At 41.2% G+C, this 12172-nt stretch overlaps 2 protein-coding genes across 2 annotated transcripts in view; both read left to right on the plus strand.

The window, feature by feature from the left end:
* The window catches only part of cdc42ep1b (CDC42 effector protein (Rho GTPase binding) 1b), a 24590-nt gene extending 14243 nt beyond the window's left edge, over positions 1 to 10347 (plus strand). Inside the window, exons 2-4 of the mRNA XM_008415546.2 lie at positions 3813 to 4280; positions 5124 to 5675; positions 9302 to 10347. Of these exons, the coding sequence (XP_008413768.1) occupies positions 5222 to 5675; positions 9302 to 9894 (1047 nt within the window). The 5' untranslated portion in view covers positions 3813 to 4280; positions 5124 to 5221 and the 3' untranslated portion in view covers positions 9895 to 10347. The remainder of the gene's footprint in view (positions 1 to 3812; positions 4281 to 5123; positions 5676 to 9301) is intronic.
* Positions 10348 to 11651: 1304 nt separating this feature from the next.
* The window catches only part of LOC103468530 (interferon-induced very large GTPase 1-like), an 8888-nt gene continuing 8367 nt past the window's right edge, over positions 11652 to 12172 (plus strand). The window contains exon 1 of the mRNA XM_017306106.1: positions 11652 to 11727. The gene's annotated coding sequence lies outside the window, so the exon portion shown is untranslated. The remainder of the gene's footprint in view (positions 11728 to 12172) is intronic.

Below are 12172 nucleotides of genomic sequence, written 5' to 3' on the forward strand. Positions count from 1 at the left end.
CAGGGCCACACGAGCCATCCTGCCCCTCATCTGAGCTGTGGGTTGTCTCAACAGAGGTTGTGGCCGCCTGCTTGAGGATGGTTGGTAGGGAGGGTGTGGTTGCATATGGGCTGACCTAGTTAGAGGCASGGRCACTTGTGGGTTAGCTGTATGCAGGTCCATCAATGAAGCCACCATCTGAGTCAAGGCTTCAACTTGAGCACTGAGCTGTCCTATTGTCTGGAGATTCTTACTGTCTGCTGGTGCGTCTTGTGACTTGTTGTAATCACCTCCTGTTTCAACTTTGGTACTGTGTGCTTGTGTTGTCTTTTGTCTAGGGAGTTGGCCCAGTCTGCGTTGGTGCTCATTCTCATCACTCRTGATTTTCATGACTTGGCTSAGGATTTCCTCATCTGTAACTTGACTGTTTGCAAWCAGRGGCCTCAGTCTCTGTCGGAGGTCTGCATGTTTCGTTCCTAAACCCTGGTATMTAGTATGGAGAAAGACTTTTTGGATGGTCTTGGGGTCATATGTGATGTCTGTRCTGGTGTGTYRAGTTTGAAAAAGGAGTTTCTGTTTTAGCCCAATCATGCGGTACAGGAAYTGTTGAGGTGGTTCTTGGTCTGATTGCCTGGCACACATCAATTCCTGGAACATCTCAGTTGATGCTTTCTCACCAAGGTGGGACCTGAGGAAGCCTTTGAGCTCAGATACAGTAATTGAGTCTTTGTTTACAAGCATGTCTTTAAAGGCTCCTGGTTTTATGATCCTCAACACCCCCCTGACAACTTCTGCCTCTGTGAAACCCTCTTTTACTCCCTCATCAATTTGTTTACTGATGTTGTTGTAGCTTAAGTCAGAGTTCTGATCTCCAACCTGACCACCATGTACTTTGAAATCTTTGCACTGCAGGTAGGAGAGGTCCTTCAGACACACAGATTGATCCGGGGTCATTTGTGGTCTGTTATCCAACTCTGACTCAACTTGGTGGAGAGAAACTGGAATTGGTGGGGTCACACTAGATTCATACTGTCRGAGTTTCTCACCCAGTTCTTCATACAGCTGCCTCAGTCCTTCTACCGACCCCATTTTTGTGTTGGGTTGGGTAATAGAGTCAGGCTGGGACTGTATGACTGTACTGTTAAAGTGAGCATGGGGTTGTGATGTGGAGTGTTTGATTGTTACAGACTGAGTGTGACTAGGTTTAATATGTGCACAAACATCATCTAACACACTCGCTCCAAAATTATCAGTAGCATCAGCATTCATTAGCTTATATATCAAATCATTCAAATCCAGCAACCAACCCATACCTTTGTCTTCCCGCTCGAGTAAGGCATCAGACTGCAAAAAGGARATGACAAAGTCCATGCAGCTTTCTTCATTGTTTGGGTCCAGTTCACCTCCATGCTGGCTAACAGTAGCAATGTCTTTTGCCACCTGATAAACGTTGTCGCTTGGGAGTTTGAAAAGTTGTTTCTTGATGTTCCATATTAACTCTTTGCGAACCTCTGCCATGGTGTCTGGTTCTCCTACAGCTCGGTCCTCCAGTTCAGTCCTCTGATAAATTACACGTTGTCCTCCAAATTGATGAGTTGACTCCTCTGAAGATAGCGTACGATGTCCTCTGGATCAACAACTTGGCTCAGCTTCAATTAGAGTACGTTGTCCTCTGGACCAGCAATGTGGCTCAGCTGCTGCTAGAGTGCGTTGTCTTCTGAATCGGCAATGTGGCTCCTTGGTGATCAGCATACGTTGACCTCAKKRWCMKCAGKRYMRKYMSWGYRGWKSMWSKSGRKKMYYKCSSWYMCTKMYCWYMCWSWYYKKMCAMYCWSGRSWYSMMYSSKKKKMYTCMKSGKYYTMMKSKSWCMYYKKKSWCRYGKKKYTSKKRTMTCTSKRKMTMYWCYCMMWATWTTTKWKRWGRRGAGAKMYCSSRSRMGMSCCCMSWYWGTTWSWTRYMYSWSYMWRYRWWKGAYRGWYRKWWSWAAYRAWKKWTKWTTWTTTWWWWWWTTTTTTTTYMYTTTTCTTCCTGYGGTGAATTTCTGCTTCCCCTTTGATCCTGAMGGAGAGCCTGTAAAGACGAACAGCGTCAGAGATAGAAAAAAAGGACAACCGCCGTCTTCTTCCCCAAACTCGGTCTCTTTATTACAAATTATTGAAATCATGAAATTATTAACACTTCCTAGAACAATCACATTCCTGTGTCCCTCTGCTGCTACCAAAAAAAAAACACACAGCCTTCACCTGAGTAAAAAAAAGTATTAACTCCCACCAATCAATCCACAGCGCAGAGATGTATATTTAAAAAAACATTCCTCAAATAAGAGGATTAATTATGTTAAATAATGCAAGACGGAGATGTTATAATGAACGAAACATTAAGCTCTAATGTGTTTTGACTAACTACTGACCGACTATATATATATGTGTGTGTGTGTGTGTGTATAAAGCAATTCACACTTCTAAAGTGTGAATTGCTTTGAATGACCTCTTGTCTCTACTTCTCTTTTTATTCCATCATGTGGTGCATATATTCACTCTGTAATCAGTTGATTTTATGGTATATTTCTTTCATTATCATGCAAAATAACTTAATCAATTATTGCTTTTCAGTGGCTCCTTGATTGTCTCTTATATGCTCTGAAATCATACGTCTTGGCAAGCAGCACAGCCTGGTCTGAACAGCGCTCCATCTATTCTACTTGTCGCGAGAACAGACTTTCCTCCAAACTGCAAATGTCTGTCGTAATGTCGACAGAAGTTTAAATTTGGTTAAACATTGGGTAGAAAACAGTTTGCTATTGAATATCTTCTAACTTCTCAGATGTTTGATTATCTTACTGTACTGGAAATAGCAACCTTTGATTTCACACCATAATCATTTCACTTCACGCTGCAGACAAATTGCTGAGATCACAATTTGTCAGCAGCGCTCACAAATTGTAAGCGCTGCTTACAAAGCAGCGCTTACAAGATTCATTTTCACTGAATCTTTGCTCAGTCCGGTTGGACAATACTACAACGATGAAGTATTGTCCGATAAGTAAGGACAATACTTAAATTGTCCTTACTTATCGGAGGACAATTTAAGTATTGAGTTTTCAGCTGGAAATGAGCAGATTCAAGTAAAAAAAAAAATTTTTTTGGTGCATCTCTGCTTAGGAACTTATACAATGATGCAGAGACAATTACGTATTGGGTGTCAATATGTAATGTAATATGTAATGTGTGGCAACTTCTCCTTTACCAATAGTATACTTAAAGTCATAGGGACGTCCCTGAAACAATAGAAAAATCAGATTAGTTAAAAGTCCTGCAAGAGGATTTGAAAGTTGTTACATCACAATTTAAAGATCGAGCGGGTGTAAACTACAGCACCCTGCGACGTTAATCCAACTCTGACCGTGTCCTCGACAGGTCACATGTTTGGAGCTTTGCTCCGTTTCCTTATTTTCATTTCTCCAGTGGGCAGGAAAAACATCCAGGAAGAACAAAACAACCGAGATTTCGGATCGAATAAACAGAAAAATTCAAAATGTACATCAGGAGAAGTGAGTCCTTATAGGTAACAAACTCAAAAGGTGTTGCGTCAAGTAACATTTGTGTTGACCATCTCTTTCATTGGTTAAATAAGCCTAATTGTAAACTATGTAACATTATAAAATCTGGCAAGAGACCCCAACTTAAGCCTCTTACACTGTCAGGTTTGTTTACAATGAAAAAGCCTCAGTCAGACCAAAGTTTCCTAATGTTTTTAAGTTCGCCTGAATGCTCCTCATCTTCGCCCTGATAAACCACTGACTGCTCTCTCCTTTTCTCTCTCTGGTCTTTAGCCTTCCTAATGTGAACTAAATGAAAACAGAGGCCCCCCGCCGCCACCTGGAAAACGCTGAGGGACTAAGTGGATTGAAGAAGGCAGCCACCGATTGAGGGAGTCTGGGCAGGGAGGGGAGACACACAGAGAGGATTAGCAGCTAATCCAGGCCATCGAACAATCCTGGGGGGAGTTTTGCCGTTCTTCCAGGACGATGTAGACAAAACAGTTCCTGGATTTAAACGCTGTACGACGGCGCGTCCAAATTCTTCTGTGACGGTTTTGATTTGGCGTGGACTTGGATCTTTGGTGCAGAGGAAGCAGTGAACTGAGAAGAGAAGCAACAGGATGTCCTGATGGACCGCATGGTGCCTCACACATGGATAAACCTTTTCAACATGTGATTACGGACCCCTGCCTTTTCACCTTGGCCTGACAGAAAGACACTGAAGGTCTTGCTGGACTTAGTGATTAGGCCTCACTTACAGTAAGGAACTATATATTTCTTTGTTTGTAGGAAATTTCAAGTATGCTGTAATTGTCCAAGGAAAGAAATAATGTATAAAGTGTTCGTAGGTTAGTAAGATAAGGGTAAGGAGACAAAAATGCATTGCACTTTGTGTCTACAAGACATCGACATTTGCTGATGTCTACAAGATTCTTTACTTTTCCTCTTAAGCGTTGCTTAAATTTCAGCAAGAAACTTGGCCGTCTCCTGAAGATGAAGGTTAACCACAAGAAACTTTCGTAGGTTTGGGTAAAAGGCCGCGCACGTTGTAGCTTTGCACGGTTTCCTGGGGAGGTGATCCTCTTAAGGCGGCGAACTCCAACTGAGATGGGTTCAGCTCCCGATGTCTACAAAATATAAAATTAGGAGTAAACGCAAGTCTTTTTTTATTGCCTTCATTGCACAGCAAGCTTTCGGTGTATGTACACATGCGGTTGGATTGTGTGTGTCTGGGCAGCCATCCACTGAACCAAATATACCCGGTGCCCTGACGGACCACAACTCTCCAACCGCACGGACTGTGGTAACCAGAGGAGACCCAGCGTGGCCTTGTAATTTCTCCTCTTTGTTATGCTGTCGTGACTGAAAGCTGCTGCTGAGCAGGAGAAAAGGGAGTTGGGTTGTTTGGGAAAGATGTGCAGGGAAGAGAGAAAAGCATATAAGCAGACAGAGTGGCTGTGCTGGCATCCCACAGAGCGGATCATAAAGAGAAGCAGCGGGAAGCGCAGTGAATGTATGAAGAATGGATTTAATACTTGAACAGCTGAACATTTATGCTTTCTGTCCTTGACTGATTTGGTTTCTTTCTCTCTGGTTTTACAGTGGAGCCAAAGATTTTCTAAACTTGACTGACATGAACTCAAACTCAAGACATAATCAGCCATTTTAAAAGGGACAACACGCAACTTTTTCCTTCCACCATGAGTCTGGGAAAGCTGCCAGGAATCAAAGGCCTGGTGTCTGGCTCTCAGGGGAAACGTCGCTTCAAGAGCGACCTCTCGGTGGACATGATCAGCCCCCCGCTGGGGGACTTCCGACACACCATGCACGTGGGCCGCGGCGGCGACGTGTTCGGCGACACGTCCTTCCTCAGCAACTACGGCGGCATCCGGGAGCCCGGGAGCCCGGACTCGGCGAGCAGCTCCAAGTCCACCGGCTTCTTCACGCGGACCTTCCGCCACGTGCGGAGGACCTCTGTGCCGCGGCCCCGGGGCGGCTCCCGGGACCTGTCGTCCCCGCCGCCGGATATCTCACCCATCATTAAAAACGCCATCTCTTTGCCTCAGCTGAACATAGACTCTGTGAACGGGTGCCTGCAGAGGGCGCTGTTCCCCAACTCCATGGGCTCAGCGGATGACTCCTTCTGCACATATGGTGAGATAAGACAGATAATCCGTGCCAGCATGGGATTGGTGTTAAGGATCTTACAGGGGAGGGATTATCTTCATTAAAAGTGAGCAGAGATACTTTAAAGGTTTGAGATCATACTCAAACATGATAGTTTTAGTAGACGAGGAAGCATGATCCTCAGTGTCACGGATTATTTCATAACAAATAAATCAAGATTAATGAAGTGGGTTGTCACAGGTAAGTGAAAGAACGTGATTGATCAGATTATGAACACTGTCAGAGCAAATCAGGCCAAACCTTTTACGGTCTTAAGTTGGCATCAACTTTCAGGAGGACTTTTGACATTTTCTTCAGCAGTGATTACAACCTAGAGGTGTTAGTTATTAAAGACGGTGACAATAACAACGAATAGCTGATTCTCTGAAAGGCAGCAATGATTATTGTGAAAGCAACTGATGAAACATTGTGCATTAAAATGTACAAGAAAAACAGAGATGCTAAAAAGACACAAAGCTCACAAAAGTATTCACACCACTTGGATGTTTTCACTGAATCTTTGCTCATTCCGGTTGGATGAAGACAATCTTTGAATAGCAATTTTCAAGTCTTGCCACCAATTATCCGTTGGATTTAGGCCTGGACTTTGGCTAGGCCAATCTGACACATGGCTCTTGTTAGGATCGGTGTGCAGCTGGAAGGTGAACCTTCGTCTCAGTCTCAAGTCTTTTTCAGCCTCCAACAGGTTTTCTTCCAGCATTTTGTTATATTTAGCTCCATCTGTTTCCCATCAACCACCATGGACCTGCTAATGAAAAGCTGAAGCACGATTCTGCCATTTCCAAATTTCAATATCAGAATAGTGTGTTCAGGGAGAGGTTCAGTTTCAGTGCTTTTTGTGTAGTTCACATGGTTCTATTTTTGTTTCATATCACCAGATCACCTTCCTCTACATGTTTACTTTATCTGCTACATGACTGTCAGTGAATTCACATCTACCACGGACCTCTTTGCTGCTTCTCTGATACTTTTCTCCTTCTCACACCTGGACGTTTAGATGACAGCCATGTCTCAAAAAGTTAGCAGTCAGTCGCAGGAAATTTATGGATGAAGTAATGCTCTGTGAGAACTTGGGATGCTGTTTTGATCTTTTCTAAATTGAAAGTCACACTTTTAATGTTTTTATTCACATAAAACCTTGTATTTTCCTCTTGCATAAATATGTGTTTTTTGAGTTGGTGACACATTTTGTAGCTAATAGTCTGTAGATTTAATCGGAGAAAATGTGAAAAAGCCAAAGCGGTATGAATATTTTTTTAAAGTACCGTACTGAACGTATGAGATTATAAGAGTGATTTAACACAAAGCAAATCTTTCTCATCACCACCTTGGAGCAAACAGAGCTATAAAATTCAGGAGACACAAACAGAGAAGACAAAATCCCCGTCCCCTGTTTTGTTTTACATCTTTACCCCACATTCCTCCAAGACGATCAGCAAACATCCAAGCTTCTTCTGACTCATCTGGATTCACCTTGGCAACACCTGGACACAATTAGGCCGACAAACAAACACCGTTCCGCTGAGGAGAGAGAAACTCACCGGGTTTTTCCTGTCATCTCCCGTGTTTTTGTGTGTGGGCCTGAGAAAATGAGCACAAACCCAACATTTGTTGCATCTGCTCTCCAATCAGAGCCTGTCAGCCAGCTGTGTGCAGGGAATGGAAATCCCCTCGCCCCCTTTCCCAGTTTCTTATCCAACTCAAAAGGAATTTGCCCGATTGGACGGACAGAGAGAGGCAGAGATCTTGGGGATAACTGTGTTTTTTTTAATTTATGTTTTATAATTACTGGGCTTCATTTACACCCATATTTAGCTCTATCTGTTCATATGTGACATTATTGACATTTATGTGAATTTGGTAATTTGAGATTTCCTTCATAAAGTTATTATTTTCTTACTCTCTTTAAGTAATATGATATCTACCTGAAATGTTTATTATTTATGACCAGACAGTTGTGATGTTGAAACCTGCGAGTTTAGACCCGTCAGGCTGACACGGTGGGAAACATCTAAACTCTTGGTTTATACCGCCACCTTCTGGTCAAACAGCTGCACTGCTGAGCAAAAACGCAGATAGTTTCTTTTTCTATTCTAAAAGATTAACAAGAACAGCAAGTGTCTGGAAAGAGTACGCTGTTCTTAATGTTAATGGAAATGTTAATTGTGTTTATAAGTGCAGATTACTAATCTGCACCTATAAAACACAAACAACACAAAACATGAAACTCACTACTATCCAGCATTAACAGGAAGTCAGACCTGGTTCTCCACCCAGCTTGCGCAAACTTAAACTTGAAACTCTTCCAGCCAGAGGAGACGATCTACTAAAGCTGCTGCCCCAAAATGAACTGAACTGGAGTGAAGGAAGGCTTTAGTGTCAATGGTTCCTCTAAAGACTGTATGTTTGCTCTAACACTATAACAATGTCCACCTTAATAGAGGTGGTGTTTAATGCCTCCCTATTAAATACATGTTTCATTTAACAGGATATGTACTACTACTGTAATAAAAACACATTAAATGTAGTCCAATTTTCAATTTTAGCTTTCAGCCAATCTTCTGGTAAACTTATGAATGTGTTGACCTCCATTTTTAGTCATTCTTTAGAAAAAAGGTGTCCCGAAAATTTTAACAGGATTACAAAAAAAATAAAAAAAATATGTAGCTTAGAAATTATTTTGTTAAACTTGACAAGCTTGACCTGATGCCTAATGGGTTAATTATTAGTTTTCTGACATTTAAAGGAGGAGTAGTGTACTTTGTTTCTTTACTAAAATACAGTATATGTGCTCTATAATTATGTTCTTTAGAATTATACAGAGCTTTTTCAATTTACAGACTTATCACAAAAGTTTATAATAGTTACTCTACTTAAAAAGTAAACAATGGAGGGAAAAACAAAAAGCTAAAACTGCAGAAAAACAATTTCTCTTCTTTAGTGAAAGTTTGGACAAACTGATCATAAGAAAATAAGAATCAAGTCTGGAAGTTTTCTACAACGCTTGTGGGAAGAATAATGAGAACTAAGTCATAAAAGATTATCTTTGAACGTTTCTATTATGGGACTGAACCAATATTTGCTGACTGAAGACAAATACCAAAGGTTTACTGGAGGTTAAAGGTCAACACACAGTCAGATGTTATTAAACTTACAAAAATTATTGTTTTCTATTTATCTCAGCACCAACCATTCAATGTTTGTTGCAGATGCCAAATGGTGTGTTTATTTGTGTCGCCCCACTGTGACACCCAGTTATTTGTCTTAAATTAATGCCATCCATCACATGTGACTGCCTAAGTTTTCTCGGGTCCAAAGACGTGAATATTTTTTATGTCTTATATAAAAAGACAGGTGTGAAGGTGAATTGACCCGAGCACTAAACCCTGTGGTTCTCAATAATTAACTCATGTTGCATGAGGAAGAGTTACCATTAGCACGAACAAACTGGATCCGCTCAGAGAAATAAGATCTAAACTAACCTGACACTACTTCACAAGTTTTCTTTAAACTGAGTTTGTTTGTATAAAAAAATAAATAACTTACCTAAAAACAAACTTAAACCTGAGTTTGCTTTCATTTCCTCTCTCCAGGTGTCCAGTCTGGATTCCTGACTCTGCCTCGAGTCTCTCGACTTGAAAGACAGATTCAAGATGGCGACGTGTGGAGAACGTCTCCAGCAGACAACGGCTGCGGCGCGTTGACTCGCTCCGACTCCCTGGCCTCCTTCACCGTTGACCTTGGACCTTCTCTAATGACTGAGGTGTTGGCTTTGATTGACAACCCCAGCCCTCTACAGGTATCCAATCACAACCAGGCAGCAGGCGAGGAAGAGGAGGAAGAGGATAGAGGTGACACCAGCTCTCTGACAGAGACGCCTGTTCAGACCCCGACAGCGAGTTCCCCCAACCCGTCCCAGTGCAGCGCGTCTTTCAGGTCCAAAGTGAATGGGAGAGTTATGTCTACCTGGGGGGAGAGTAAGGAGGACCGGGGGTCTGTGAGGAGGAATGATGTCACTTCCTGTTCTTCTCACAAAGAGGAATCGGCCATCGAAGCGGAGAGGTTCCAGAGGGCGGCTGATGTTCTCGCTAGACATTATGGTGGAGGATCCTTCACCAGTGGAACGAGGACGAGCCAGAAAACACCACATGGTTTATCAGAGGAGGAAGAGGAGATCAAAGTGTAGACAACAAGAATAACTGTCTAAACATCTGGATTCATCTACAGTCAGAAATGGGAGACTGGTTGTCCCTTCACTTTAACATTCCTTCTTAGTCTTTAAATTTTGCCCATCTGGTTTTCTTTCCCTGTAGTTGTGATATATCAGCTAACACTATGAAAGTACAAAGGTCAGAAAACACTTTTCTTTTTAAGTGTTTGCAAGTGGTTGGAAAGTGTATAAGAGCAATGTTTTTATGTTCATACTGATATGTACAAGATAAATAACACTTTTATACATTTATCCAGGGATAAGAACCATACTTTGTTTTAGCTTCTTGTAAAGTGTATATTTAGAAAATATGGACATTCTATTCTTCCATGATTTAATGGACACATTTAACAATCTAATTTGTAAACAGAGCTGTTATTGTAATATTTTATTGGTTTATCATTGAATAAATTGAAATGTATTTCTCTACTCAGCTTGAAATCACTAAATATTACGTCAGCTTTGTTTAAATGGTGTATGAAGTAAGGAAGGCTCACCGGACAATACACATCCCATACACATCTGTATGAATAGTAAGATATGATCCATCCATCCATCCATCCATTTTCTAACACCCTTATCCCTCAGTGGGGTCGGGAGGGTTGCTGGTGCCTATCTCCCGTGTTCTGGGCGAGAGGCGGGGTCACCCTGGACAGGTCAAAGATATGATGTATATAAGAAATATATAATGTGTTTACACTGTAAAAGGTTTACAGTAGGGTTAGTTAAGGGGGTTAGTTTCCCTTAAGAAAACTAACTTAACTAACATCCTAATTTCCCTTAAGGGGAACTAACTTAAGTTCCTAATATTAGGAGATTACACTACCTGTAAGTTTTAAAAACAATAGTTAAATCCTGTTAACATTTTTGGGACTTTTTGGGAAAGGTTTTCTGTCTGGTGCCTCTGCCACTCAGAGGAACAAGAAGAAACATTAGGCAGATTTTTAATTTTTCAAAAATTAGTCCACTCTCTAATGAGGAACCTGGTAACATCTTTAAGTAATGATGCCTTAAATCTCCAAAGTTTTGCTGGTGGTGTTAGTGTGTTCTTTGTCATTATTGGTCCATGGTCAGTTGAAGACATAGATTGAATTTGTGTTTCACAAACCTCCTTCACAACAGAGTTGCTGATTAGAGGGAAGTCTGTATGAAAGTGTGGTGGACAGATGGAGAAAAAGATACACATCTTATCTGACAGGTGACATGGGAGTCAGGCATCACAGATCAAATGTAATTTTTTACAACCAAATTATTTATTTTGACATTTGGAACTGGTGAGGCTACATACTTAGCTGGCTTAGCACCAAATGAGTCATTGAGTGTTTGTAAAACACTCAATGACTCATATACAGCTTAATAATAAAGCTGTATAATTATTAACATTACCTGCAATGTTCTGCATTGGCAGGTATACTTGAGTAGGCAGACGTTGGTCTAACTGGCAATTTAACGTGGAAACTACTATTGTTCTCTAGCTGTCAATAAAACATGTTTAGCTTTTTGAAGGTTAAATGTTATCTTCAAAGATTTAAAAATTCTCCTTTTGCATTAAATTTTTCTATGTTTTCATTTAGGTGACCTGTCACTTTCTCCAACAAGTAAGATTTTGTGTGGTTTCGGGGTGAAAAAAAACAATCTTCTCTTAAGTTTCCTTTTCCTCACACTGGATGACAAAATAGACAGGAGGAGGAGTTTGTTATGGGAAGACGCAATCCAGACGATTCCTGGCTAAACAGAAACAGAGCCACATTCTGCAGTGGTCTGTGCAGAGGTCCAGAAGGCGAGCCAAGTCAGTAAAAAGGAAATGAGGTAAGTGGAGCTTTTCAAAGTTTTTACAATAACGTAAATTATACTTTGATATAAAATATTTTTTCACAAGAAGGGTTTTGCTAATTTGCCTAATAGTTGAAAAAGGATGTGAGAGTGAATGCTTAAAAATGTCCTTTCTCCTCTATCACATGCATTTTATACTCTCTTGAATTATAACATGCAAAGACAAAATCAAATTTTATTCTTTGCCACACCTTATCAGTGTGTGTACTTAACTGTCAGACTTCCTTGTTCTACTGAATAAACAAAGCAGCACACATGGACGGCTGTAAAGCGAAAGTTTTGGACCTTAATCTGACTGACTAGTTCGGGCTGAAGCGTTGCTGCTCTCGGTTGTTCTTAAATTACCTGCTCGGTATCGGAGGGACTCGTCGCTCCGACTGCATGTTAAATGTATTTTATATAATTGTCACATAAAAAAAAA

This window comes from Poecilia reticulata, linkage group LG8, assembly GCF_000633615.1.
Source record: "Poecilia reticulata strain Guanapo linkage group LG8, Guppy_female_1.0+MT, whole genome shotgun sequence".
NCBI lineage: Eukaryota > Metazoa > Chordata > Actinopteri > Cyprinodontiformes > Poeciliidae > Poecilia > Poecilia reticulata.